Genomic DNA, 24,350 nt, shown 5'->3' on the forward strand with positions numbered 1-24,350 from the left:
ATTGGGTCAAGACTGGTTTTGTCCAAATCACCAATTACAGTCAACATTGGGTCAAGACTGGTTTTGTCCACATCATCATAAACAGTCAACATTGGGTCTAATGTTAATGAAAGCTGTGTGTTGATGCTTCCATGCTGCAGGTGATTGAAGGGGAAGATGTCAGATCGTCCGTGTTCAAGCAGAAAAGCCCTGAGGAGACACTGGCAGAACGACTTTCAGGTGAACTGAGCATGCGCTTGATAATGACAATGATTATGATAACAACAGTCATGGTGATGATGATGATAATAATTACAATAAAGATAATTGTAATAATGACAATAATAACAATGATAATTAAAAAAGAAAAAATGTTATGCAGATTGAAGTTTACACCTCCTAGGGAGGGAGCTCGTGGTGTGTACAGTAAAAAGCTGTACACGAGTGTACATGCAACAAGTACACCTTACACAAACAAGCATTTGCACACACAGATACACAAACACACGCACACATGCACACATGCACACACGTGCGTGTGGCTAGCAGAAGTTCTAGAAGTACATTTGTCAATAAGATGGTAGGTAAAATGGAAGAGGTGTGTTTTCAAAGACTTATTAATTAAACTGAACTGGGGAAGCCACATGACAGACTGAGAAGGGCGATTTGTTCCATACTCCTGGGCATAAAAAGGAGACAGAGCCCTGACTTTACCTCTGCTCAACCTCCCTGATAGCACAGTTTTGATTTACAAGAGCCAATGAAAAAGCTGCAAAAGAGAAAAACATTAAGGTGACAGACCTTCAGTGGGCCTAAGGCTGAAAGACTGTGCCAGAGGGTATTAGGGTGACATTTCAGAATGTAAGATATCAGTACCACAACAAAGACTTTATTGTAAAATGAGCACATGCTTTGATATGCTGTGAGTGTGGTGAGCTGGAGTGAGGGATGAGAGGGTTTTATATGTGTGGGAGCGTGTGCATGCACTCGCTCTTGTTTGTTTGGCATATGTGTCAAAATTCCTACTGAATCTGTGTTTGTATGATATCCGATTCATGTTTGTACATTTGATGTATGATATTCTCTTCCCCCCCCCCCCCCACACACACCCCCTCCACCCATGCTTCCAATATTCCTTGTGATGCCAGTACACTTGGTAATATAGAATATTCTTTTCTGTATTCTACTCTGTTCCATTCTGTTGTATAGTGTTACCTTTGTTGCAGAATGTAAGATATCAGTGCCGCAGCATGTCCCACCCCTGAAGAAGGAGGGGACTTTTGAACACAACCCTGACATCTGTTTGCTATGTGCCCATGCACGCCAGCACTGTTTCAAAAGCGACGTTCTTAAAGGGCATGAAGGTACAGTCTCGCTGGCATTGGAAAGGTCATTTTCATGTTCATGTTTGTCTTTTGTTTTTAGTGTAACACTTTTTGTCACAGACAGATTTCTCTGTGTGAAATTAGGTCTGCTCTTCCCTGGCAGAGTGCTTCACCACAGTGCAGCACAACCCCCCCACCCCCTTCCCCCCCTCACCTCCCTCACCTCCCCATTATTTTCTTCTTTTTTTCGTTCTGCAAGTATATTTGTTATACTATCAAACTTGGTCAGGGACAACCTTTTGTTGCTGTGGATTATTTTACCAGTGTGTGTGTGTGTGTGTGTGTTTGTGTGTGTATGTGTGTGTGTGTGTGTGTATTGAGAGAGAGGGAATACCAGAACTTCCAGAAAATGACTGTCCCTTTTTTACTTCAAAATTTTTGCCCATATTGTCTTGTCTCTGACATATTTTCTATAATATATGTCATTACCTAGGTTTTGCATCACCATTGATGCTACGACAAATGAGAAAACCAAAATATTGAACTTATATATATATATATGATACATACATACCAGGGTTCAAATTTAACTCTTTTTTTTTTTTAGTGCCAGTCGGGCATTCAGAACAAAACATTTTAGTGCCCAATTGTGGTTTTGGGTGCTAGCATAATAAAATGAAATAAAATCTTCCTTTGTTTCAGCGTTGTGCCAAGGAAAGTCTGCCAGGCTTCATTGTACATGCGCTGGCGCTTTGATTCATACTTCTGCTGTTTATTCTTTTTGTCATCCTGAGCTTTCGTCTCTGTTTCAGGAGCCTTTCTTTTAATATTAAAGATGGAAAACATCATTCGTTGCTTATGCGCCATGAATGTCAACATCCGATCGCATATACACAAAGATGCTGCTCCGTGGAGTGAGCTGCAGCAGATGACACTGTATATTTCGATCAACCGTGTTCAAGCTTGCTTTCTTGGCGTGTCTTTTAATTAATTTTCTCTCACCTCTATCAGTTTTTTAGTTCGAACTGGGCACTCTCAACAGAAAATTTGCGTGCCTGAGCCAACTTTTTATAGCATTTGCACCCAGGCACCTGCCTAATTCAAACCCTGCATACATACACATTAAAAATATACATGTTAAGTATATGTATTTGTTCAGTGCTTTGGTATTTCAAGTGTGGTAGCATTCATGGTGACAAAACTGTAGGTCATGAGATGCATTGTAGAAAATATGTCAGAGACAAACAGTATGTCATACTCTCCTGATGAAGCTGTATGGGTAAAAAATTGTAAGAGTGTAAGGGAAGAGGGGACAGTCATTTTCTTGGGGAGTGTTCTGGCATTTTCTGTTGTCTTCATCTTAGGATCCACCCCCATTGCAAGTACATTTATGGAGCAATATCAGCAATTCCAGGTTTTACCTTGTGTTATATATATATATATATATATATATATATATATATAATATGGTCGCTGCCCATGTTTCCTCCACCCCTCACCCTTCTGACTGAACTTGAGAACCGACATCCATGGGTTTTCATTATGAACTCTAATTCATGGAGTTACCAGTCTGGTTTGTCGTGGTGGTGGTTACACACAATCACTGAGATAGAGAGAGAGAGAGAGAGAGAGAGTGAAAAAGAGTTATGTGTACATAGACAAATGAAGGAATATTTAGAACATGATAACTTTACGTAGTAGAAGACGTCATGTAAGGTCAGAAAGATGATGTAAAAAATAGCATTACGTCACCTGTTAAAAGTGTAGTCTGTGACCAAGCTGCCAGGTGGCAGGGAAAATTCAGATTTTAATTTTTTTGTTTAATAAATTTGGTGTTGGTTTTCAACTTTGTTTTATTTATTTTATATATGTGTGTGTGTGTGTGTGTGTGTGCGCGTGCATATGTATGTATGTATGCATGTATATATATCTGTATAAACCTGCAGGCTTTTACCATACAGATATCCCTCACATAGACGCTGACGGAGACACAGTGGGGAGGAAGGACTCTGATGGAGACTCGATGGTGGCTGGGGAGAGACACGTGCGGTCGCGTGGAGGCAGTGTCAATGAACCGGTGTCCTCTGCCACGCCTGGCAGTCAGACCAGCAGCACCAGCTCTGACTCAGGTGAGCACCACAGAGAAGAAAATAGAAAAACAAAAAAGAATTATTGTCATGAAATCTTCAGGTTTGTGAAATACAAGGGGCACATGCACACACACACACACTACTTATTTACTTATGCTTGTTGTGTATGCCCTCTGGCCTGTAGGGCAGTAATAAGAACCACCACTCTTGTGTTTTATGCCAGTGAATGGTGCCCAGGGTCTTGAGTTCTTAGACTGTTCTGTGTCAGGTGTTCTTTGGCTTCCCTCTCTTGCGCCTCTTTTAACAAAGGAGAGCTCAATTCCTGAAGCACAACTCGCACGCATGCATGCACACACAAAATAGTGCATGTACTTCTTATGTGTGTCAGGTGTGTGTGCGCAGTAGTGGGCATGGATGTGCATATATGTATGTTTAATATTTGCGTGTTTAGATGTGTGTGTATGTTTGATGATTATGTGTGTTTGTGATGTTTGATAATCATGTGTGTAAGAGCATGTGTTTGATAGCCAGGTGTGTATTATGTGTAAAAGAGCATGTGTTTGATAGCCAGGTGTGTATTATGTGTATAAGAGCATGTGTTTGATACTTAAGTGTGTAAGTGCATGAGTTCATTATGTGTGTGCGAGTGTTCAATAATTATGGGTGTTTATAAGTGAATGTGTGGTATGATTATTTTTGTGTAAGTACATTTGTTTGATATTTGTGTGTGTTTGTGGAAGTGCATGTGTTTCATAATTATGTTTGTGTGTAAGCGAATGTTTGGTAATTATGTGTCTGTGAATGCAGTGTTAGATCATTCACGTAAGTGCTTTTGTTTGATAACTGTTGAGTGTGAGTGCATGTGTTTGATAACTATGTGTGTATGTGAGTGATCTCCTTGAATTGGTGTGTGATGTATGCTTGTGTATGCTTGTATGTGAATGAGTTTGTAATGTGTGCTTCCGTCTCTGGTCTGTGATCACTGTTGTTGATGTAGTGAGAGTATTGTTGTTTGTGGACACGTGGTACATTGTCTCACTCAGGATAGGTTTAAATTCCCCAACAAGGTCTCCCTTGTTTTTCCCATGTTGAGATTCAGTCCATTGCCATTGTTGCGAAATTTAATTCATGTAGTTTATATTTCAAATTGTGAACACAAGAATAAGAAAATAAAAGAAATCAGATCAGATCATCATCAAATTCAAAGGGTCTACTGATTATTCATCCTTTTCTTTCTGTTTCATTTTTCTTGTCTGTTGACGGGCATATGAATGATCCAAAGGGAATGTTCTGTTTTAATTGTTTGAAGCAGACAGAGTTTTTGAACTGAATTGACAAATTATAATAATGTTTGTGTGAACTGTGATGTGTCAGTGCTTATATATGCATGTGAGCACGTGCACACAGGCATCCATGAGCATCATTTATTTTGTGCTTGTTGATGGTTACTGTTCAACTTCCTGGTACTCTTGTTTAACCCCTAGGCTGCCTATATGACGAGATAACTCGTCATGGAAAGCATGTACGCTCGCTGCCACAATAACGAGATAACTCGTCATCGAAATATTCTGACTTTTCCCTGCTTTGCATTCAGTTCGTTGACAAAAATGCTGGTAGCTTAAGCTTGGGGAATCTTTCTAGATTCTATTCATAGCTAGAAACACCATCTGCATCATAAGGCAGCCCTTTATTTGAACGTTTTGGTTGGGTTACTGGCCGCAGTCTTTGCCTGGCTCCTCTCCTCGCTCACTCAACAAAATGTCGGACTTACTCCGTGCTCAAGACATGCGATTGTGGCAAACTAAATCAACCAAGATTACTTTCTTTAGCTGATGCTCAGAAAGAATTGAAGCGTAAATTCAAAGGAGAAGACAATGGTGAACATTTATAGGACGATTTGATAGACTATAAAGGGAGCAAACAAGAGAGTGGCCAAGATACGACTATCAGTGAGTGATGCTGGCTGTTCAGCTCTAGCAGACGACAGAAGTCACCGAATTTTTAATAGGACACAGTGTGGGCACTCAGCCAACGCAGTCTGATGAGAACTGGATAAATGACCGTGTGAGAGGGGTGAAGAGGGGGGTGGAGACTGAGGGGCCGTGGCCTCACATCTATATTATCACTTGCAGAAGTCACAATGCATTATGTATCTATTTCTTTTTCAGTTTTTGACTCACTTGTGTAAACAAATTGAGTCTATGTTTTAACCCGGTGTTCGGTTGTCTGTGTGTGTGTGTGTCTGTGTGTCCGTGGTAAACTTTAACATTGACATTTTCTCTGCAAATACTTTGTCAGTTGACACCAGATTAGGCATAAAAATAGGAAAAATTCAGTTCTTTCCAGTCATCTTGTTTAAAACAATATTGCACCTCTGGGATGGGCACAAAAAATTAAAAAATGAAGCCTAATTATATGCAAACTGCATTTACTGTTATATTTATATTTTTTGTATTATCTAAACTTGGCACTTTGATCTGATATTCTGACCCAACAACAAGAGTAGTCATTATTATCATTTTTGTTCAAACAGGAACTTCTTTTGCTAAGCATGGAAGTTTTATTTTGCAAACGTTTTGGTGCAGATAGTAAAAAAGGGAAATTACTCTGTAATTAATGCTAGGGGACTTAATTTGCTTTAAACTGATCTTCCTCATCTTAAACATTACATTTTGAAATTATACTCAGTACATAAAAAGCTTGTGTGTTTTACTCTCAGTGTACAGGGCTTTCACTATGTTCATTCGCCCAAGTGGTCTTTTTCGGAAAATACTAAAATCAATACGAGTGGACTTTACAGATCTGTTGGCTGAGCCCTGAAGGTCATGGGTGAAAATCAATTGCGTACACATATTTATACATATTCAAAGCGCGTGCCTATATTCTTCGCGAACGTGAACGACGCCATTTTGTTTCAAGTTGTTGACCTGCCCGTTCAATCCTATATTCAATGGGCAATACACGATAATAACATGTGATGGAAAGTTGGAGGAGACCGTTAAATATTTATTCAGAGAAAGATTTGTGAACGCCTCATCACTTACTGGATTATGCCCCAAACTGCCATAAAAATATCCACAGAATCAGTCGGAATTCACAGTTAAAAATTGTAAACCATGCGAGTTAATACCCTTGAACTGATCACGATGAAACAAAAAAATTTCCAGTCTTGACTTTTCTCAAAATGAAGTCCTTTTCACTTCTTACGACGTTTAGAAGTACTTGTACTTGGCTCTACATGTTATTAGTTTAACAAAATACTAAATTTTCATATCAACTTCAAAACTATAAAACTAGAATGAACATTCCCGGCGGGTGTAACTAAACTTGTACATCTATCTAGATCTAGTGAAAACAGCTAAATGTTGCAGTGTGATTGTGGCAATAGCCATTGAAAAGAATTTTTTTTATTGCCCTTAAAGATTTTTTGAATGCCCAAGATACACCAGAATAATATGATTTAAATAGCGTTCTCACTGCGAATACCGCAATTGATTTATCGCCCTTTAAAAAAGTATGTTCAAATGTTAAATTTTAGAACGTCAGTTAAGGAGCCACGATAGTGTAATGGATAAGGCAGTTTCTTCTCACCCGAACATGCGGGGTTCGAATCTGGTTAGGACTTTTTTTTTCTTTTTTTTTTTTTTTAAACGCGAAGCTTTGTAATAACAAATACAGAACTCATTTTAACAATTAGATTTTTTTTTTTTAAAGTGTATCACAAGTGAGTCTTGAAGGCCTTGCCTCTCTTGTTTTATTACTGACCAGTGCTGATGTGTTTTCATAACTGACCAGTGCTGGTGTGTATTCATAACTGACCAGTGCTGACATGTTTTCATAACTGACTAGTGCTGACACGTGTTTTCAGCCAGTAAAAAGCTGACAGAAGACAGTGTGGAGGGGCGACGGTTGATCCGCATGGAGATCCTTCGGCTGATCATCAACCTGTCCAGCTCCGTGGGCCTCAAGGGGTCTGAACAGGGGCTGCTCAGGTAACACTAGCATCAGCACCTTCCCCCTTTTTGTTACAGTTGTTGTATTCAGAGATGCCAGCTGTTATGGTTTCGCGTATTTTGTTACGTTCAATCACACTTTGTTCTGATGTTATGCCAATGTCAAAATTGTTCTGACAAGTTCACTTTTGACTACATAGCATGGTCACATGCTTTCCTGTCATAACATTACCCAGACACTCTAGACATTGATCATGAGGCCAAGGCAGTCACTACTAACTTATAATAATAATAATAAGTATTTATACAGCACTAAATCTTGTGCAGAGACAAATCAAAGTGCTTTTACACCAGTCATTACAGGCATGCATAACTCAAAACTTGAGAAACTTAAGACAGAGAAAAGGCAGGGGAGGGAGGCTATCTTGGAAAGAGGTGGTTTTTAAGGCCAGACTTGAAAGAGCTGAGGAGACCTGACGAAGCGGAAGAAGAAGTTAATTCCAAATGAAAGGTCTAGAGACAGAGAAAGAATAGCGGCCGACAGTGGAGTGTTTGAATCTGGGTATGCGCAAACAGAGTGGATCCGAAGCCAATTGTAGAGAGCGAGATGGGGTGTAGAGGTGAAGGCAGCCACAGAGATAGGAAGGGGCAGACTTGTGAATACATTTATAACAGAGTGCTGATCTTGTACTGTATAGAGATGTTGCAAAAGAGGAGTGGTGTGCTCATATCTTTTCTTTCTGAGGACGAGTCGGGCAGCAGAGTTTCGTATGCGTTGAAGGGACTGAATGGATCCAGCAGGCAAACCAGACAATAGAGAGTTACAGTAGTCAAGGTGAGAGAAAATGAGAGAAACAACAAGTCTAGATTTTGTGTCGGCGGACAGATATTTCCAAATGGAATTGATGCAGTGTAATTGACAATAGCAGGATTGACAGGTCTGACTGATAAATTTGTTCATGGACAGTTCCTGAGCTGGAAAGAGGGATGGATGTACTGCCAAGTTTGGTTGTATCAGTTGTGATGGAAGAAAGTTTGTTTAGTTCCATTGATGATTATTTTGGTTTTGTCTACGTTCAATTGTAATTTATTTTAAGTCATCCAGTTTTGAATGTTGAGGAAGCAGTCAGATGTTTCTTGCAAGAGCGAGGACAAATTTTCAGGGGTATCACTTTTCTCAAGTTGAGTGTCATCAGCATAAGAATGATGACTGACATGTGGCGGTTGATAATTTCAGCGAGAGGAGCGGCACACAATGTGAAGAGCACTGGGCCTAAAACAGATCCCTGTGGGACTCCATGTTCGACTTTAACAGGTTCAGACTGACAATTATCAACTATGACAGACTGGAATTGGTCGGTGATATATGATTTATCTCAAGTATCTTGGTCTCACATGACAATGCTCAGTTAATTGCGTCCATGTTTACATTGAAACAGCATTGAGTGGACTAATCAGCTGAATTGTTTGCCCGAACTAGAGAGAACATGGCTAAATCAAGTTGTGGCTTGGTCAGACAGCATCTGTGCCCTATTTGCGGATGTGGCTCAGAGTCTGAGTGTTCTTACCAAACTCATAATGTTCTGACCAAATTTCATGATTGTTCCTACAAACACTTGACAGGGGTTGGCATCTCTGTGTATTACTTTGTGTTACAACAGATTTCTCTCTGTAAACTACATTGCAGCACCACCCTTTTATTTCTGCCTTTTTTTCATTTCTTTTTCTCTGAATGAATGGATTTTTTGGACAGAACTTTGCCAGGCATAACCCTTTTGTTCCAGTGGGTTCTTTTATGTGCGCCAAGTGCATGCTGCACATGGGACCTCGGGTTACCATCTCATTTGATCTGATCCAAATGACTATTGTCTACACCACCACTCAAAGTCTAGTAGAGGGGATGAAAATGATTGTGAGCATGGGATTTGAACCTGTGCATTCATGCAGACAGGTTACCACAAGGGCACCACTCCACTGATACAGCGTACTTGGGCAGCATCAAGAATAGTAAGTTTCAAGGTGGTGTATAAGCGTGCACACAGATGCCTTACTTTCGCATAAGCCCAGTGCGCTGGTCAGGGTGTTGAGAACCATACCCTAGGTTTGTATTAAACAATATATAAAGAAAAGAGCTAGATAGATAAAAGGAACACATCAAGAATAGTCACATAAAACAAAACACAAATTCCATGATCCATGAATATGTGGGAATTGTAAATAATATGGGTTGTATTTGTAGCATGCGCATGTTCTTGTTGATCTCAGTTTCCCACACCCAATCACACTGTGGAACAAGACAAAACTACTAATTTGGGGCCAAAATATGACAGCATTTCTTCTTCTTTTTTTTAAATTAAAACTTCTTTAACCCATTTGATTCATGTAAACATCCATTCACTCCTTTATATAATACTTCAACAGTGTTACTCAATATACAAGATTAAGTATATCTGTTAATGTCACTGATCCTTTTGCCACACTGAGAAGCAATTGTAGATTGTCCCACAAGTTTGAGCTGGAGGAAACATGTCAATGAATGTCACTTTTATAATTCACAACTCTTTCGAGCCACACACAATTGCAGATTGTCCCACAGATTTGAGCCAGAGGAAACATGTTAAAATATTTAATAATGTCACAGTTATGATTCAACACACTTACAAAACAAACACAATCTCAGATTGTCCAACATGTTTGAGACATGATGAAACAAGTTAATGAATGTCACAGTTATAGTTCACCACACTGATGAAGATCTCATTGTTTTGTCAACAGCCCAGCAGAAACTTTCCACAATTGATGATTGATAATAAAAAAAATTCTGTTTCAAAATTACCAAAATAAGTTAATGGATGACTTCACTTCATCCTTCATATTTTAGCTACAGATGATGTGTAAAAACTTTGGCGCACATTCATCGTATTTTTTCAATATACACAAGTAAAAATAAAAACAATGAAGGTCTCAGTAACTGGAATCTACATCTGCACAGTCCCGAGCCTGTAAAAATACTGTGAAGCTAAGGAGCCATGCTCAACTTACTGCTTGTTACAAAACCAATAGAGAGAAAGGCCTCATCAACCAGGGTCAAATTTCCATACAGCCATGAGGCCAGTTGCTACAGAAATACAATGGAGAAACTTAGAAGCCATGCTCAACCTGCTTCTCTCAACGGCCAACCAGAGTAATGCATTTAAAAGAAAGATAAGTTTCCATACTCATGAAAACTTGCTATTACAGAGTTACATCCTGCAACTATTAGTGTGATCATCACCGAGTTATCTGCACATATGATTTCTTATGAAGATAACCTTTAACAAGTTCTCTCATAACTTATTCTCTTCACTAACTGTCACTTTCATAGTGAGTACAGAATATTTCCATTACAATAGATAAGAGTAATTTAGCAAACAGCTTTTTATCTCCACCAAGTGACAGATATGAACTGGCTGATCAAGAAAACAGTTAAGATTTTTAAAGACAGTGTATTATGAAGTCACACAAGAACAATTTACAAAACTCATAAATTATTATACTCTTAATATATACTGTTACACACCAGAATACACAAAAAAGTACAGTTTAGATAATGCAAGAATTAGATACATTTCGTTGACATTCACAGTTGACGTTGGATGTTTTCTTTCTGTTTCAGCTTGAAACAACGATTTCCGTCCACCTTTAAGGATTTGTGTTTCTTCTCTGAAATATGTTCACTCATGTCATCCCTGGCATTTCGACTGAACGCTCGCCGTTTCATCCAAGAGCTCTTCGATGAGATTGACATCACAAAGGTAATCCGCCAGTAGGTGCCCTTCGGGGTAGGGTTGCATGAGTGATCCTGGCAGCATTAAGTTTGTGCAGTGTTAAGAACATTTATAAGTTTATGGACCAAGCGTTGGCTTAGGAAAATTCTTAGCATTAAGCATTACTTGATTTAAGGATTACTTAATTGTGATCCATCCTTGCAAGTGCCTGTTAGTTTGTTTCAGTCACCAGGTTAGTGCCTGTTAACTTGTTTCAGTCACCAGGTTAGTGCCTGTTAACTTGTTTCAGTCACCAGGTTAGTGCCTGTTAGCCCCTATTCAGTATTACTCCTGCCCATGATATTGTAGAAGGACAAATGGGAAAGCCCACTTCTTTTTTGTATTCTGACATGATTCTTTGATTTAGTGGCTTTTCACTTTGATATTATATTTGTCTTGGGTGGGTGGGTGGAGATGGGTTGGGTGATTAAAGGGGGATATACTGAGAAAGAATAAACTAAAATAGTGGAATCAACAACCTATAAATATCAAAGTAAACATAAAACAAAACCAAACAAAACAATATATGTGCAGGTCGCATCATAAAAACACTCCAGTTGGACTGTGTAACAGGGATACAGCAATTTCAAATTGAGAAAGCTGGTTGGACATTATTTCTTTTGTGATTTCTTCTGAAAAATTACTGACTTCACATGAATTTTGGAGAAACTGTCAATCTTTTGACACTGAAATAAACCATATTTTGATGTGATATGTTTACCACAGACACAGCAAATGTTTTTGCTAAACTTTGTCTTGAAAGCATTCATTCTTATGCACGCTTTTAGAGAGGCTACCAGTCTACAATAGTATGATGGAAAATCACAATATTTCTTATTGTGTAATTCCAGTTGTAAACCACTTTTCCTTTGGGTATGAAATTTGACATGATGATGTTGTGTGTGTGGTGGTGGGCACAGCTGGTGGAAGGCCCGTACAGCTTTCTGGGCATCAAGGACGACGACGTCACCCACATGGCCCCCATCAGACAGGACAGCATGGACAGTTTTGCCGACTTCTCATGACCTCTGGGGGTGGGCACTGGGGGTCATGTCGTGTTGAACCTGGGCCCAGTGGCTGTGGCTGCCACTCCTTCCTCTTCCCGCCTCTGTGATCGATTGTTCACCCTCCCTGTGATCCCTCCCCCCACACCCTCCATCTCCCGCTCAACCAACCACCACTACACAGTTGTATACACTTTTAAGTTATTCAGACAAGTCGTACAGACTGTGATGTTTGTTAAGGTTGCGGCCAGTATGATCAGGTTTTGTGTGTGTGTGTGCGTGTGTGTGTGTGTGTGTTTCACTTTTTTTCCTTTTTTTTTTATTTATTATTTTTTTTACTGTGACTGGAAGTTAGTCATGAATAGATTGTCTCAATTCCAGTATCGCCACAATTAACTTCTCAATTCCAGTATTGTCACAATAAACTATCAGAGGGGCTGTGGCAGAAGTGTAAGGTGTTTAACATTTGATCGTGTTACCCTGTGATCAAGGTTCAAGGATCTGTTTCAGCATGGTGTTTGTGTCCTTGGCAAAAGCACTTTTGATTTTTCTCACTCCACCCAGGTGTGAATTCGTACCTGACTTCGGTTAGGGAGGGTTAAAATAATGGAAGGAGAGGATTGGGCCCCGACTTCCTGTGCCAAGCCCTAGACACAGTGGATATGAAGTTACTGCCCTGATGTCCGTGATAGGCTGTGGGACCTTAACCAAAACCTATGAGCTCATTGAAGTGGACTTGACAATAGCATGTCACACAGCAGGATGTCTGTTGGGTGTGAAGCCAGAGACTGCATACAAGTGTGAGACGTGAGGATGTGACACAGGCACGCTATTGAGGGGAATACTTTGCCTTGCAGAGTGCATGGGTTTGGAGAGCTAACAAGAAAGTAATCAGCTGTATTCAGAGATCCTGTGAAGTGAGCTGTTAATGTAATGAGTTAGCAATGAATAAAAATGAGGTTGAGAACAGTGAATTTAATTTACGTGAGAAAGGACTGTATGTTTGTGTGCGTGTGTGCGCATGTGTGTGTGTGTGTGGTTGGTTTCCCTATGAACACTGCGTTCTCACAGGTTGGGACGTTCAGTCTGTGGTGCAGTTTGTGATACTATACTTTTTGCTTGTTGGATAAACTGTGATGAGTGTTAACTGTGGTTTCATGGTTCACAGACCATGGTAACCACTCAGGACTCAGATTGGTGTGTGTTGTATGTCTGTACCAGCCACGATTTCCCTGTGTGTTCATTGCATTCTGCCCATGGCTGGGTTTTTTTTTGTGTGTGTTCTTTTTTTTTTTCTGAATCTTTGGAAAGAAACAGAAAGTTGCATTGTTCATATGGAAGTCAAAGCCTGACATCCATATACAAGAAAATTGTGAAAATAACTGCGTTGCGAGGAAGAGGTTATATTGCTTTGTCATTATTTTAACTGCAGGGTTCTTTTAGTCATGTTTAATGGAAGGATAATAAATTGTATGCCAAAGCTATACGTTATGTTCATAAACATAATTCGGGCACAAAGAATGTCTGCCCAGAGCCATTCAGACAGAAGTACATTGAACATTTCACATATAGTGATGCCTTTTTCAGATACATAATTGCAATGAACTGTTGTCTAATTTTTGTTGTTGTTGTATATGTTTTGTAAATAACATGACATGCAGTGCTCAGGCCTACATCAGTTCTTTGCATGATACTGTTGTGTAGTGTTGTGTTTGTGAGTTAGAAACACTTTGATTTTATAAATTATTGAAGCTGATGGTTGTGGCAGTTATATGTAGCTAGGCACATATCTTCATGTGACTGAAGTGGAGCATGTGTAAATAAGCCTGTTGATTTTTTTTTTTTTCGTAAGGGCCTGGCTGTTTGTGACTGTGTTCATTTCTTTGTACAAGACTGGTTGACACTTAAACCTGGAATTAGCACATTGTTGCATGGATGAATGAAAAGCGTGCATGTTCGTTGTCAACCGTCCTTCACTGTGGTAGTATTGTGGTTGCTTTGGAGTGGTTTTAGTCATGAAGGTCAAGTCTGAATAACACGGTAATTTATTCACGGGCAGTCTTTTCCTGAAAAGCCCGGTTTGTTTGTTTGTTTGCTTTTTTGTTTCTTTGTTTATTTATGTCAGGTAAACATATCTGCATTGAGAAGGTTATGTAATCTAGTCCAGGTGTGACCCACCTGCGTCAAGCCAAAACAGCAAATCAGGGATGTGATCTGGTGTCTGCTTTTGATTTCAGTAAGACTGCATTGATAACTGTGTTGCTGTGTTTTACAGTCTGAAGGATGTAGACTTCAGTGTAGCACAGGTTACCAGTAGGTTACCCACGTACTCTGTTCATGCCCATGATGGTAGGTATGTGTACAAGGGTTGATTTGGAAGTCTAAAACCTTTTTGCAAGAACACTGTATCAGTCACTATGGTGTTGGTTTTTCAGACCCCTGCCAGAGCTGACACACAGTTTGATCTTTGCTCAAACAAGCTCACTTTGACCTGTGTCCATGTAGCATCAAACAAGCTCACTTTGACCTGTGTCCATGTAGTATCAAACAAGCTCACTTTGACCTGTGTCCATGTAGTATCAAACAAGCTCACTTTGACATGTGTCCATGTAGTAGTAGGCATCCTTCAGTCTAAGAAGACTATGGAGTGGTGCTCTGGGTGATGTTTCTGGCGCAGCATTGGTTGTCGCGTCGCTGGACAGGCCTATTTTCCCACACTTTGCGCAGATAAAGTCTGATGCTGATCAGCCTGTGGGCCTCCTCCTCTGCTGTTTACCTCTGACTGTTGGTCAAGAGTCTCTTCAGACTTGGAGAGGCCTTTCTGCACTGTCTGCCTCCAGGGTGCTCGTTCAGAGGCTACAGTTTCTGGTGTCTGGGTTGATGCCCAGGTCTCTTTTGCAGACATCTTTGAAGCATAGTTGGGGTCTGCCTGCAGGGTGCTTTCCTTGAGCCAACTCCATTTACACAATGTGTTTGTGCCAGGGCATGTGGTTTTCTAAGGAGGATGTACAAGCAGGAGGTCCCAGCCCTCTGGAGGGCAGTGTTGCCCCACTTCGACCTGTGTCCTTGTGATGTCACAGCTATCCTCAGTCACCTATGTGAACTTTCACAAAGTGGATTTGGGTCTTTCAGTATGTTTTCATCATTGCTGTTTGTCTTTGTTTAGAGGGAGTCAGTGGAGTAGAGGTGTGGAGGACAAAGTGGATAGGACAAGAGTCACTTTCTCTTAGGTTGTCCTGTTTTGCAAAACTATTGTGTGCAATGTGATCGAACAGAAGATGTTTTCTGGACTGCGCTTGCACCAAGTATCACATAGTCATGGACAGGCAGTGGTGTGTATTGGTCAGACATGACGGTACATCTCTCCCTGGTGAGGACGGAGAAATGAACGTCCATAACTGGCCAGGAAAGAAGCAGTTATTGACACATCTGTAGAATGCCAGTGGCACCCTTCAGGGCCCTCAGTTTGTGAATTCTGAGATGTTTGTGCCAAAATTTTTAAGGTTGAACTGCACTGTGGTAATCCCCTTTTCCTGGGGAGAGGAATCCAAATTTCACACTGAGAAACCTGAAGTGACAATAAATTTATACAATATGCAGTCTGATCAGTTGCTGAGCTTCCTTTGCCCAAGTGGTCTTGTATTTCTCTGTGTGATTCAATGATGTTCCCTATTTAGCTGTATTTTTGCACTGACATTGTCAGTGTTGATTGCATTGAATGACAAGTATCACTTTTTCAGGCTTCTCAAATCCCTTTTGATTTCTCTGTACCAATTACACATGCTGACCCTGCACAGAACAACCTTCCTAGAAGTCACAGCCAAACTTGGAACATGGGTCAGCCACTATCAGAACCTTTCAAGAAGTCAAAGTAAACCATTGTGAGGTGTCCCTTCAGTCAAGGTTGAGCATGGATGAGGTGTACCCTTTGTCGTTTTGGCTGTCTGCTCAGCTTGAGCTGCATCTGCATGGTCTGTTGGAAGTTTTTCACTCTTTTCTGCGTGCCTGTTTGTCCTCTGGTGCAGTTAGCAGTTTTTCTGTTATTAGGAAGTCAAAATAAAGCATATATCTCAATGTGACATCTTTCCATGACAGAAACTGAAGCCTGGACAGGTTGCCAGGTGGAATTGCTGTTGTTTGTCTGGGAACAGCACTTCCTAGAGCATGAAAAACCAAGACAATCAAAGAAGTTTGAAGTGATTCATGTGTGACCTCTGTTGTACTGAGATGCTAGTGTGATCCTGGATTGTGTGCACTTTGAGAACCATCCTGTTGTGTGTTTGTATATTTGGAGGAATTATGTTTAATGTCCAGTCACACGTACTGGTGATTTTAGATGTCTAGATAAAAGTATACATTTTGACATTTGAATGCCGTCATTTAGATAACTATAAAGGCTGAAGAGGAGGGGGAGTTTTATGGTGAGCTGGGGAAAACAGAATAGCTGGAGGGTTGAATCATAAATATTTGAAATAGAAATGCAATGAAAGAAAATTATGTGATGGTTTTTGTAAAAGGAAAGTTGTAAATTAACCAGACAAACATCTGATAATTAGTTGTCAAAAGTCAAAAACATTCAACATTCCCTGTGACTGAAGATGGTACACTTTCATGTAAGTAATAATAAAAGTAATTAATATTGTGCCTAATCTAGTAATTTTGCTCAAAGCACTTTGCAGTACAAGTTTTAGTAAAAATATCATCCATCAAGACATGCGGGTTGGACCATGTAAGGGGAAAAAACCCTTTCTCATACATGCAGAAATACATGTATACCTTCACACACATATATAAGTATGATGATGATGATAATGATAAATCATGATAACAACAACAATGATAACTTCCATATAACTCAAATATCATGCATATATAGTTTCTTATGCATAAGACCCACTTCCAGTCATCCAACAATTTCTTACAATATGAAAAATAGTCCACTTAACATGACCCCTCAATGTTGATTAAAGTCACCTATGGCGGTGAACTGTGTAGTCAACTAAAGTTGCCAATGGCAGTGAAAGACGTTATTCAAGGATACATGCCTTTATAATGCTCATGTAACAGGAGTGTGTTTTTGATATGATACATTCAGGGCAACTGTATACAGCTCATATATGGAATGTTGTACAGAGTGGAAATTGTTGGAAATATCAAAGGGGAAAAACCCCTCATTACAAGCAACTTAGTCTTTTAACAAAGGGCATTTTATATTTATTTTTAGGCTTGAGATTCCACAGGCAAAAATAGTAATTGATTTTGTTTAATCAATCTTTTTATGTTAATATTTTATACAAACCTTTGGTAGGCTTTGCCCAGTGTGTTGGGTTTATGTGTAGGTCGGGCATCTGATCCTTTTTTCCTATTTATTTAAAGCAGCGGTGGTGCAGCATCTCTGGATCAGTCCACATGCTTTTGACACTTTAACCCTTTCGCTGCCAGGAAAATAAAATTTATGTGAAATCTATTTGCCAGGGTTTTTTCCACAAAAAACGGGTATAAATTTTCCAAAAATTCTGTGCTCTTTGTTATTGGTGAAAGACCCATAAAAGTATATATTTTCTGAAAGGTAAATGAATAAAGAATACAAAACACATACTGTTTTCCCATTTTATATATTTTTCTTATGTTGATTTGGGCGTCCTTCTTCTATCGGAAATGGGTTTCCTTGCACAGCATGGGACATCACTGCAAGTTGAAACTTACGATGCTGAGTTAAGGTTAACTTTCTGCTGTAATTTTTTTTACTTTCTCTATATCTGTCAGATGATAAATTGATACATGGATGCTCCTTCCTTGAGAAGGAGCCATGGCAGAATGGTTTAGACACTGGACTTCTGATCCATTGTTCACCAGTGATCAGGGTTCCAGGCCCTGTTTTGGAATGGTGTTGTGTCCTTGGGAACTCTGATTTAATTCTCACGCCATCGAGGTGTGAATGGGTACCTGACTTTGATTGGAGATGGTTGAAACAGGGAAAGAAGGGGATGAGGCCCCGCCTTCCTGTGCTGAACCCCAAACACAGTGGATATAAATTCACTGGCCCAGTGGCTGCAAAAAGCTATGGGACCGTTAACATTTTAACTTCCACCAGATTTGGCCTTCTGTGTGTAGCATGGGACATCATTGTAAGTAAGTTTAAACATGTGATGCTGAGTAAAGAAAACTTTCTGCATTGGTCTTTTTCTTTCCGTGTGTGGGTCAGATGATTGATATGTATGCTCCGGATGCGAGTGTTGGAGGGGTTTACAGTGTGTGAGTTCAGGACAGTGGGGATGATGTGTGACTGTGCCTGATACATTCCTGCCTGCAAGGACCATGAGCACAGCTTTGTTGTCAATGCATATTGGTCATGGATGAGTTTGTTTTGATGGAGATTTGTTCTTCATTCTTTCCTTTCCCCCTTCTTCCCTTCATCCTTTTGTTGTTTTTCTGTGCACTGCTTAACCTGTGTTCCGGCACATGATGTGCATGTGCATTCATTTATGTGTTAGTGTCAGTGTCAATGTGTAGGTATGTGTGCTTCAGTTTAATGTCTAATCACATAGTGTGATTTTAGATGAGTGTGTCTGCGCGTGTGTGTGCGTTTGTGTGTGATTGATGAAAATTGACAGAGACAAGGGGAGGTGGAGTGAGAATATATTATTTTTTACTGTGTCCTTGGCATCCTTTGTCGAGTATACTGTATAGCTTGGATGTCATTGGAGTAGTTTTACTTATATAGTCATGTAGTTGCCTGCCTGTTCTGACACACCTCTGAGGTGCATGTATGCTTTTGTGCGTATGCAAAGTGGTAGTGCATGCCTGTCTGTATGTGTATCTGTTTTTGTGTACTTTGGCACTGGTTTTGTGTCATTTGCTTAAATCAGAAGTGACTTACTCATTGAAGTGAATATCACAAACATTTTAGCCACTGTTTTAAAAAAAAATATATACATGTTGCTCCATGACACTGTGGTATGTTTGTGTGTGCATGTTTGTGTGTGTGCTTGTACATATACTTTGAATGCATTTTGAAAATGTTGTAATGATACTGTGTTCTGCTTTTTTTTGATATGTAATGTGTGAATGTGTGCTTGTATGTGTGTGTGCATGTGTGTTCGTGCATGAAAATGTTGCAGTGACTTGGACAGTGTTTTGTGTTTGGTGTGTGTGTTTGTGTGCTCACATTGCATGCATGAGAATGATATTACTTTGTTAGCAATACACACTGTTCCATTTTGCTTGATGTGTGTGTACACATTGTGTGTGCATGGGAGCAAGTATTGATGTTGCGTGCATCTTATGCTTTATGTGTCTATGTACATGAGTGTTGCTGAGCAAGCACAGTTTTATTTATACGCCTGCTGTGTGTGTGTGAGTGGGTGATTGTATGTATGTGTGTGCATCCATTGTGTGTATGAGAGCATTCCTTGACAGGAAACAGAACCAGTCTGAATATTGTTTCGCATACGGCACTTTTCTTTGGGTGGGAGTAGGCAGGCAGTAAAAGTGGTTTGCCTGTTTATGTGTAAATACCATGCACCTGTAGACAATGGTGTGTTTGTGTGTGTAGTTCTGTGAATTTCATTTCCTGCCACTGAGTCTTAAAAAGAGTACGGTTTTAATATTTATTGAATTTTGAGGAGTAAAACAAAGTCGTGAAGAGAGAGAGAGAGAAAAAAAAGAAGAAGAAAGATTCTCAGACATGGGCATGAGTGTAGTGTGTGTGTGTGTGTGTTCGTGTGTTCATATGAGAGAGTGTACATATGTCTTTATCTGCATCAGTGCATGTATACCAGTTCATGGGCATGCTTTGCATCACCACAATTGTCCTCTCATTGTCAGATAATAATGAAAAGATATGTACATAGATGATGATTTATGAGCCTACAGTAGAATTAGAAAACCTGTATCTTGAACATGAAATGAAAAACATCTTTCCCTGTGGACACTAACGGTTGTGGCAAAGAAGTCATGGGATTTTCCTGCATTTTCAAAATCCAAGTGATGAAATGTTTTATCAGGTTTGATAGGGGATTGATGTGAGGATTGTTGGACAAAAACTTTTCACTTCATCATGTACATAATTTGCCTGCCATGTCATGCCATTTGTATATTGGCTGACATTTGAGTATTTTTGCATTGAATATTGTCTCAGTTGAAGTTGGAAGCACCCTGTTGATGTTTTGATTTGTGATTGTGCATTGTGGAATCACTACCGTTTTACACAACTCTGATTTCATTTGTAGATGTGTGTGTGTGCGTGTGAGAGAGAGAGGAAGGAGTCAGGGTGTTTGTTTGGGTTTGTTTTTTTTTAATATCTTTTGATAATAAATTGTAAATATCTACTGTCTGGTAATTTGGAGGCAAGGCTCAGCCAGGACATACGTAACATAATGTACATGTCAGTTTTATCTGAATTTCTGTGTTCTTGTGATGCTCGATTGAGGAGTTGCTCTTTTAGTCACCATTTAAAAGCAGCAGAGGCTGACTGAAAAGAGCATATGTTGCCTTGAGATTTTTAAGTCTGTCTTGTAATGTTGACATGGATGATAAGGAGAAAAAGTATAATTTTGCATACATACATGGGAAGTAATTCACAGCTGTTTGTTTGTGAACGTTGACAGTGTAATTTCCCTTCCTTTCCCCTCGTTCTTCATTCCTTCAGAGTTGCTTTGACCCCATGTTGGCTGTTGACAAGTATGCTCATCAGTGAAAGGCTGTCACCTGAGACAGAGTGAACTTACAAATCAGGGTGTCAGTCATCATTATTTATGAGAGTTCATCTTGGGATTATGTTGTTTTTGTTTAGCAAAACTAGCACTTGAGAGTGCACAAAAAGTGGTCACTGCACTTTGAATTCGTGCCAAGCTCATCTCTTTTCACCAAGGCTCAGCAATGGAGGGGTCAGCTCTGCCACAGCTGTTGTCTCCCAATATCTTCTGTGTTGTTGTCACTACTCCTCACTATCCTACCACTTAGTAATGACTTGATTCATTTTTTCAAGGCATGGAGTAGAGTACACTTGTCTATGCTTTTCAGTATGTGTGTGGTGATCAATTCATCCTTTGTCAGAGAGTGGTTGCTTACTGTCATTAAGTAACTGCCTGATATTCATGATGCATCGTGGTGCTTTCAGCCCAGGTGGGCTTGGTAATAAGCACAACAGGCAGACAGCGTTGTGCTGCAAGCAGTACTCAATAAGGTCACCAAGTGACAGCTGGGACACACAAGAGTTCAAACCCTGCTACAGCCAAAATGCCGTGGAGAGATAATGTGCTCAAGCCCCTGTGAGCAGCCAAAAATGTCAAGGAGTGGCTATTTCCTTTCCAGTTCATTACTTTGTGTGTGAGTGTGTGTCATGCATGGAAAACAAAAACTGCACCGTTGGTAACTCATCCTTTTTCACAGGGAATGAACTTTTCAAATTACTTAGAACTTGATGAATGAAGTGTCTGTGGACCTTTGGCTGTGTTGACAACAGGCAGCCTATTTGTATCCCCATTGGTTTTTACCCCGGGGTCGACTGGCTAGCCTAAATTAACCTGCGGTATATGTAGACTGGCCAGGATTGACTTCCATGGGTGAATTACTACTAGTCAGAACTGCCCACTCCCCAACCCTCCCCCCCACTCCCTCCAGTTGGATTTTACCCCCTCCACCCATCATAATGGATGTGATGGTCATTTCAAGCTCTCTTGATACAGGGGTAAATTTGGCCCATTTAGGATCAGTTTAGGCAGTTGAAAGTAAAACTCCACTACACTTGCTTCTGTTACATTTTTATGGAGAGGAGGGTGAGGGTCAGTAATGGCAAGCCTGGATTTGATTAAACCTGCAGAAAGGGAGATTTGAATAGCCACAAATGAGGTGAGCCCAGAATGACCCCAAGGCAAAACCCAGAGGGGGCTAGTTATGAGGCTATTAACCCGGAGAGCGCGATGAGCCACGATCGTGGCTTTCCCGGTAAAGTGCGATGGGCCACGATCGTGGCTCTGTTTACATAAGGTCCGACATCGTACGGCTATGCTCGGCAGCCTTCGAAAACTGCCTCGTTCTGGTGTTGCTGCCTCCCTGCTTGTGTTTGCACAAACTTTGACCGAGTTTATAAGTCCAGATCTTCGTATTTTTTGTAAACAATGAGTGACACTGAAGTTGACAAAGCTCAGGAAATGAGTGACCTTGTCACTAGTGATGATTCATTTGCTGACAGGGATTCTGGTGAAAACGGCTTTGTTATTTTGACACTTGGGCATGCTGGCTTGCTTGTTGTTCATTCAGTTTTGTGTCTCCAGCCACAAAAACTGGGGGGGTGGGTGATGGGGGTGGGGAGGGGTGGTAAAGTGGGTTAGGCATGGGTCTATTGCGATTTCTTGACCAAATCAAGCTAGAAAAATGGAAATTATTTTGATTTAAAGCATTCTTGCTGCTTTTGAAAGCAACATGAGCTAAAAGAAAACATTTATTTCTGTTTTTGCCTGTGATTGCATAAAGTATTGTAGATGTGCGCGTGCATGGCGTCGGTGGGTGTGTCTCAAACAAATAATACAATGCTTATAATTTCATTGTTTCAGTTATATTCATATCATGATTCTGCAGCCAGAACATTTTTGGAACAGTTTAATTCCAATTTTGAGATTTTGACTCTGTAAAAGATGTGAAAATACCTATAAACATTGTGGTTGACGTTTTTGGAAAACGAGTGTGCAAAATTTGTTAATTATATCCTATGGAATATCTCCAACTGCATACAAGGTACAGCCTTTTTCTTACTTTTATCTGATTCTTCATTCACTCTACTTTCCAAAAATGTATAGGTTTACCTATTTATTCTTACTGATAAGCATACAAATGCCCCAAATCAGAGCACAGGTAGCGGAGGCAAACTATCCCTTTGTTTTAAGCATGATTTCTGTAAGTATGTTTTATTATATCCAGCACTTTGAGGGTTAAAGTGGACCAGGAAGTTACACAAGTACATCCCTATTGAGGGAACTGGAATAGATTTCTTGTCACATCGTGGCCGTCTTCCTTGCTGATATTGTGTGTTATTAAAACAAAAACAAGCACACAGTCAAAGGAAGAAAAAAGTAATAAAGAAGAAATTCTGATGAAGAGGAGGGGGTGGGGGGCTGTGTACATTTTTATCAAATTTCTGCCCTGTAATAAGCCTTCCCTGCCACTGCCACCTCCAACATCAGAAACAGATGGCAGTCTTGTAGTGGGCTGTTCTGCATGTAGTGTTGGATAAGAAAAACAACTACGTTATAATAATGATAAATAATTAACAACAAGTAGTGTTGGATAAAAAAAACAAAAAAAAACAGCCACATTATATTAATAAAAAAACAATAACAAAAAACATAGTATTAACAGCAAGAGCACAGGAAGTACAATCTCCATTCAGTTAAAAAAAAAAAAAAAATCAAACCCAACTAATGAAGTATCTTTATTCTGTTGATATCATCATACATATTTATGTAATATATAATGACAAAATGGACAAGGAAGAAGAATGTTAAAGTGGTACACTGATTTGTGTGTGTGTGTCTGAGCACTAATTCAAAACAATCAGCCTGTATACTAAGCTATGAACAGACATGGCAGTATTTGTATGGAGTGAGATTGTGTTTGCATGTGCAAATATTAGTCATACACAGTGCTTTTTTGTTTGGTTTGGTTTAAATCCTGTGTGTAAGAAGTCTTTGTATGTGAAATGTGAATTGTGAAATTACAAAAAGAATTTCATTGAAATAAATGAATAATCAAGCAAGAGTTCTCAGTCTGTATGTGTCTGCCTCTCTCTCCGTCTTTGTGTCAGTCTTCTGTCTGTCCTCTCTCTCTCTCTCTCTCTCTGTGTTCTTTCTCTGTCCTGAGAAGAGTTGAATTTTCAACTGAGTCTTGACTATTCACATTCTTCTTAAGGAGGAAGGTGGCAGAGTCTGAGAGGGTGTGGGTTTGAATCCAGCTCTAGCCCTTTCTCCCATGTTTGACTGGAAAATCAAACTGAGTGTCTAGTCCTTCAGATGAGATGATAAACCAAGATCCTGTGTGCAGCACGCACTTGGTGCACTGAAAAATAACCCATGGCAACCAGAGTGTTGTCCTCTGGCAAAATTATGTGAAAAGAAATCCACTCTGATAGGTACACAAATATATAAACATGCACTCAAGGCTTGACAAGCACATTGGGTTATGCTGCTGTCAGGCA

General features: G+C 39.9%; 1 protein-coding gene across 2 annotated transcripts in view; it reads left to right on the forward strand.

Moving 5' to 3' along the window:
* Positions 1–23,908, forward strand: part of LOC143279962 (rapamycin-insensitive companion of mTOR-like) — an 86,640-nt gene extending 62,732 nt beyond the window's left edge. For both annotated transcript variants that reach the window (XM_076584343.1, XM_076584344.1), the window contains 6 exons: positions 141–219; positions 1,206–1,343; positions 3,266–3,433; positions 7,263–7,386; positions 11,003–11,141; positions 12,074–23,908. In XM_076584343.1, the coding sequence (XP_076440458.1) occupies positions 141–219; positions 1,206–1,343; positions 3,266–3,433; positions 7,263–7,386; positions 11,003–11,141; positions 12,074–12,178 (753 nt within the window). In that variant the 3' untranslated portion in view covers positions 12,179–23,908. The remainder of the gene's footprint in view (positions 1–140; positions 220–1,205; positions 1,344–3,265; positions 3,434–7,262; positions 7,387–11,002; positions 11,142–12,073) is intronic.
* Positions 23,909–24,350: the final 442 nt, after the last annotated feature.

Source organism: Babylonia areolata, chromosome 3 (assembly GCF_041734735.1).
Source record: "Babylonia areolata isolate BAREFJ2019XMU chromosome 3, ASM4173473v1, whole genome shotgun sequence".
In the NCBI taxonomy this organism is placed as follows: Eukaryota; Metazoa; Mollusca; class Gastropoda; order Neogastropoda; family Buccinidae; genus Babylonia; species Babylonia areolata.